The 6036-nt window shown below is 18.2% G+C and overlaps 2 protein-coding genes across 2 annotated transcripts; both read right to left on the minus strand. All coding sequences in view use genetic code 6, as the record gives it.

Moving 5' to 3' along the window:
• Nucleotides 1–492: 492 nt before the first annotated feature.
• TTHERM_01516340 (hypothetical protein) lies at nt 493–828 on the minus strand (the record flags this gene model as incomplete). Its single annotated transcript, XM_001026883.2, has 1 exon — nt 493–828. One exon carries the CDS (start codon nt 826–828, stop codon nt 493–495), a length of 336 nt encoding a protein of 111 aa, XP_001026883.2.
• Nucleotides 829–2775: 1947 nt separating this feature from the next.
• Nucleotides 2776–3502, minus strand: TTHERM_001516340 (transmembrane protein, putative; the record flags this gene model as incomplete). The annotated part of the gene is made up of 4 exons (XM_012800785.1): nt 2776–3029; nt 3151–3225; nt 3281–3355; nt 3420–3502. Coding segments are annotated over 4 exons (486 nt in total), but the record flags the coding sequence as incomplete, so codon positions are not given.
• Nucleotides 3503–6036: the final 2534 nt, after the last annotated feature.

The following is a 6036-nucleotide window of genomic DNA, read 5'->3' on the forward strand; positions in this document are numbered from 1 at the left end:
TACATAAAAAAATATTAACAAAATGACGAAACATAAATTTGATATATAAAATAATTATTGCTATTTGCAGTATATTTTTTTGTAGCCAGCAAACTAATTGTAAAATTAAAGTAAAAAATAAATAAATTAATAAATTAATTAATTGATAATTTTTATATTATTTTAAATTAATATGTTATTTTTTTCAATAAAATCTATTAAAATATTGTGAGAAGATCTTTCAATTAATTATTTTTTCTCCAAGTAAGTAAGTTAATTTCATCTTGCACTTGCTGTAAACTATTGAAATTAAGACTTTCATCAAATCTTCCTGCCCTTTTTAGGACAGCACAAAAAGACTCTTTTTGATTAGTTCTAAATTAACCAGCTCCAAAGCCTCCTTTTTAGTTAATTGATATATGATTAAATCCTTTTATTGACTTAAGTGCTCTATACCAAAATCATCTATCGCATAAATGTTTATTGATCTTTCTTTTGAAGGAGGAACACTTTTCAATATTATAGGTAAATTGTTATTACTGATCCTTTGATTACTATTGCAATTACTCTCAAAATGATCTCATTTGAATTGCATTCTAAAAGACCAAGTACCCAAATTTAGGATTGATAGGTATCATCAACATTATTTAAGTGAGTTATAAAAGATTCATAAATCTCAACTCCAATTTATAGTTTTCCTTCAACATTTTCAAGAATATATCCTTCAGAAAAGCAAGTTAAAGTTAGTCTAGTATTACTATTTTTCCTCAATGATTATGTTTTATGGTAACTTTTAGACTTGAATCTTTAACCTTCGATTCTAGTTCTATTGAACATTATTTCCATCATCTCTTCTCTTTAAATACATTCTCTCGTGTATCGTACTTCACTCTATAGGAGTTGAAGTTCACTAAATAGCTCTATAGTTATTTTTAAAGAATACCATGGGAATAAATAAGAAGTATTGATGTCAGGAGAGTCATCTAAATCATCTAAAGTAGAAAATAAGATGATAAATTTTAAATTCCATCATTTAAGTAAGATGAATATTTTCTATAGATTATCATTTTTAAATCCTATTATCTTAAAAAAATAATATTGAGACATTCATTTTTGAATAATTCTTCTTTTAAAAAATTTCCATTTATTTTGTTAAAAAATACAAATAGAAAATTTGAAAAAGTTATTAAATCTGAATTATAATTAAATTAATTTAATCCTGGTCCATTAATGACAGTCACATGATTTTATTAAGAGTGTAAATCTTTTCTTGTGAATTTCTTATTTTGGTTTTTATTATACTCTCTGAATCTTTCAGTAGTTGTTAATGTAATTATTATAATTTAAATAAAAGTAGTAAAAATTACTATATCGATTTAATAGTTTTAATTAGCAAATTAATTTGTTAAATATTAAGATTTTTGCTTTCATTAATAAATTACTTAAACAATTCATATTCTTATAATGATTCTTTTAAATTAAAATCTTAAAATCTTTCTTAATTTGAATCACTATCAGATAACATAAAATAATTATAGAATCCTATAATTGCTTTAATCTATTGTTATGCAAATTAAGGAACCTAATTTTTTTATAATTTTTATATTTAATCAATATCAAAAACATTAAATCTCTAGATATCCTCAATTTAAAATAATTTAGTCTCCAAGCTTTCTTATAATGAATTAATAACTTATTTTAATATTTTGGATTAATTATTTAAATGTTTTTTTAAATCAGAATCATTTATCTTTTCTCTAATTTTATATTTTTAAAGACTATATAATCATCTTCATAAGAAATACTATTTATAAAAGCTATTTATTAATTTGATAAAGTCTTTCTTATTCTTTGAAATCCTTTAATACAGTGCTGACAACTTTTTTTTAATAGCATTATATTTAATATAGTCTTCTACATATCTTTTTTCAAATAATTTAACTCAGCAAAAATAGACTAATGTATTGTAAAAAAATAAATTATTTCAATTATTTTTTAATTATTTTTATATTTCTAAGCTTTCATGTGTAGAAAATCATTTAATGAATTTATTCTTGATTTATATAATTCTAATATTCTTTCAATAGACTGCAAATAAGAAACCCACCTTATATCTAATTATATCTAAGGGGAGTAACAATTTTTTGGTTAAAATATTTGCTATGTATACAATTCTTATTCTCTTTTTATACATATTTAAGTCTTTAATAGGTAAAAAGCCAAGAATCTTAAAGTTTATATTCTTCTTTCTTTGATTTTTTTTCTTCTATCAATAATTTTTGAAATAACATTTTTAAATATGTAAAAGAAAAATTAAAGAAATATCTTTTCTTATTATTTTATTTCTTCAATGATTGATGTTTCATCAACATAATTAACGTTGATTTCTTTATTTTTTGGATTTAAGTAATGGTAATATATCTACCCATCTGATGAATATTTCTTTAATTAACTAAACTTGATCAAATAATAAATAAAACCATTAACTCTCTAATAATCTCAAAGAAAATTCAAAATATTATGGGTTGTCTTAATTTTTTTATTAATTTAAAATCGAATTTTCACATTTTTACAGTTACTTATATTTTAAAAATTGATTATTTAATAATCATCTCAATCATCTTTTTGAAAAAAATATCATCCACAGATGAATAGATTTTTTTTTCAATTCACAAAACTGATTACAAAAGAATATTTTTCACTAATTACAAATATTATTCTTTTATTAACTCACATAAATTTAAAAAATCTATTTATTTTTACTAATTAAAATGGAATTTGTAAAATTTATTGGCATCAGTTACTTTTTGTGAAATAACTGTATATTTATATAATAATTTTAAAAAGTATTATAAAAAAAAAAAGAATTTGTAAATTAAATTTGCAGCAACATATAAAAATATAAAAACATACATAAATCAATATCATATAATATATAATAACTTATTACAAATTTTTTTTATATTCATATAATGAGTTGTGTGTTACTCTACTGGTTCTTCTTTATTATAAATGAATCTTGAATCTAGGATTATAAAATCTTCCAAGCTCTACAAACTTAATATATATGTTTAAATTATTAATTAATAAATTAAAAGTACTTAAATAACTTTACTTAATTTTTTAATTTTAATAATTTTGATCTTATCAAATATTTATTTAATATTTTACTTTATTTAAATGCAAATAACAAATAAATTCCAAATTATTAAAGGACATCAATCTAATTTATGTAAAAGACTTTACCTTTTATTTAATATTTTATTTAAATCATTTTTTAAAATTGATCTTAAAACATTACTAGCTATTTATTAAATTTAAATTAGTTCAGTATCTATCTATTCATCGATTAAAATTTATTTAGTTTTATTACTATCTATTTTTTGTTATTAAATAATTAATTTTTTTAATAAAAAATAATGATGCAAATAAATAAATACTAGAGGCAGCCTGTTAATTATTTTAAAAATTAAATCTATCTTTCTATAATTTTTTAAATATCTGTTATTTTTACCGATTATTTCAATTTAAATTTGAGGGTATTTTTATTCCTTCAAAAAATTGTACATTTATCTATCTATCTATTTTATAAATTTATTTAAATAATAACTTTATAGTATCGAAAATGTATGTATTACTTACTATATGAATATTTTATGAAATATTTATAATCAGCTAAAATATTTCAAAATATTTACCAAGTATTTTGTTAATAATTAGTTTATTTAATTGCATTTCATTTAAATTTTACTCTCTATATTTAAATATAATTTAGTATTTCAAAACTAGAAAATAATTTTAAGTATTACATCCTATTGAATAATAAATAAATTTGTCATTTAGCACACCTAAAAATCTATATTACTGCCTATTTAAGTTATTAAAATATATCTTTTGTTTTTTTATTTTATTTTTATATATTACTTTCTTTTAAAATAATAATTTTATTTAATTCTTTCAAAACTAACCAAAAGATTCAAATGTTACTCTCTATTTTGAAATAATAAAGTTAGTTCATTCTTTCTATCTTAAATCATACAAAAACATTTATTACTCTCTATTTTTAAATTTAGATCATTTTTTCAATTTATCTTAAGCAATTCAAATATATTTATTACACTCTTTTTTAAAATATTAAAGTAAGTAAATTGTTTCGTTAAATATTAAACGATTCAAAAATCTTAAATGTTAAAGTTAATTATTATTAATATTTTAAAGGATTCAAAAATATTACTTCCTATTTTGAGATATTAAAGTTAGTTGATAGTTTCTTTATATCTTAAATGATTCAAAAATATTACTTCCTATTTTGAAATGTTAAAGTTAATTAATTTATTATTTGTATCTTAAAAGATTCAAAAATGTTTACTAATGTCTATTTTAAAATATTAAATTTTGTCCATAGTTTCTTTGTATCTTAAATGATTCAAAAATATTACCATCTATTTTGAATTGTTAAGGTTAATTATAATTTCTGTCTTAAAAAATTCAAAAATATTTATTATTATCTATATTAAAATATTAAATTTTGTCGATTGTTTCTTTGTATCTAAAATGATTCAAAAATTTTACCACCTATTTTAAAAGTTAAAGTTAATTTATTATTTTTATCTTAAAGGATTCAAAAATATTACTCTCTATTTTGAGATTAAAGTAAGTTGATTGTTTCTTTTTATCTTAAATGATTAAAAAAATAATACTTCATATTTTGAAATGTTAAAGTTAATTTACTATTTCTTTCTTAAAGGATTCAAAAATGTTTATTACTGTCTATTTTAAAATATTAAATTTTGTCTATTGTTTCTTTATATCTTAAATGATTCAAAAATATTACATCCTATTTTGAAATATTAAATAAATTTATGATTTCTATCTTAAAGGATTTAAAAGTATTACTCTTTATTTTGAGATATTAAAGTTAGTTGATTGTCTCTTTATATTTCAAATGATCCAAAAATATTACTTGCTATTTTGAAATGTTAAAGTCAATTTATTATTTCTATCTTAAAAAATTCAAAAGTATTACTCGCTATTTTGGGATATTAAATTTAGTTCATTGTTTCTTTATTTCTTAAATGATTCAAAAATATTACTTGCTATTTTGAAATGTTAAAATTAATTTATTATTTCTCTCTTAAAGGATTCAAAAATATTTATTACTTCCTATTTAAAAATATTAAAGTTCATTCATTCATTCATTATTTATTTATTTTTTAAACGATTCAAAAATATCACAAGCTATTTTGAAATGTTACAGTCAATTTATTATTTCTATCTTAAAAAATTCAAAAGTATTACTTTCTATTTTAAGATATTAAAATTAGTTCATTGTTTCTTTCTTTTTATCTTAAATGATTCAAAAATATTACTTTCTATTTTGAAATTTTAAAGTTAATTTATTATTTCTATCTTAAAGGATTCAAAAATATTACTCTCTATTTTTGGATATTAAATTTAGTTCATTGTTTCTTTATTTCTTAAATGATTCAAAAATATTACAAACTATTTTGAAATATTAAAATTAATTTATTATTTCTATCTTAAAGGATTCAAAAATATTTATTACTTCCTATTTTGAAATATTAAAGTTCATTCATTCATTATTTATTTATTTTTAAATGATTCAAAAATATTACAAGCTATTTTGAAATGTTAATGTCATTTTATTATTTATATCTTAAAAAATTCAAAAGTATTACTCTCTATTTTAAGATATTAAAATTAGTTTATTGTTTCTTTATTTGTTAAATGATTCAAAAATATTACTTGCTATTTTGAAATGTTAAAGTTAATTTATTATTTCTATCTTAAAGGATTCAAAAATATTACTATCTATTTTAAGATATTAAAATTAGTTTATTGTTTCTTTATTTCTTAAATGATTCAAAAATATTACTTGCTATTTTGAAATTTTAAAGTTAATTTATTATTTTTATCTTCAAGGATTCAAAAATATTACTTCCTATTTTGAAATGTTAAAGTTAATTTATTATTTCTATCTTAAAGGATTCAAAAATATTACTTGCTATTTTGAAATGTTAAAGTTAATTTATTATT

The sequence above is a fragment of the Tetrahymena thermophila genome, assembly GCF_000189635.1.
Source record: "Tetrahymena thermophila SB210 genomic scaffold scf_8253931, whole genome shotgun sequence".
NCBI classification, from domain to species: Eukaryota; Ciliophora; class Oligohymenophorea; order Hymenostomatida; family Tetrahymenidae; genus Tetrahymena; species Tetrahymena thermophila.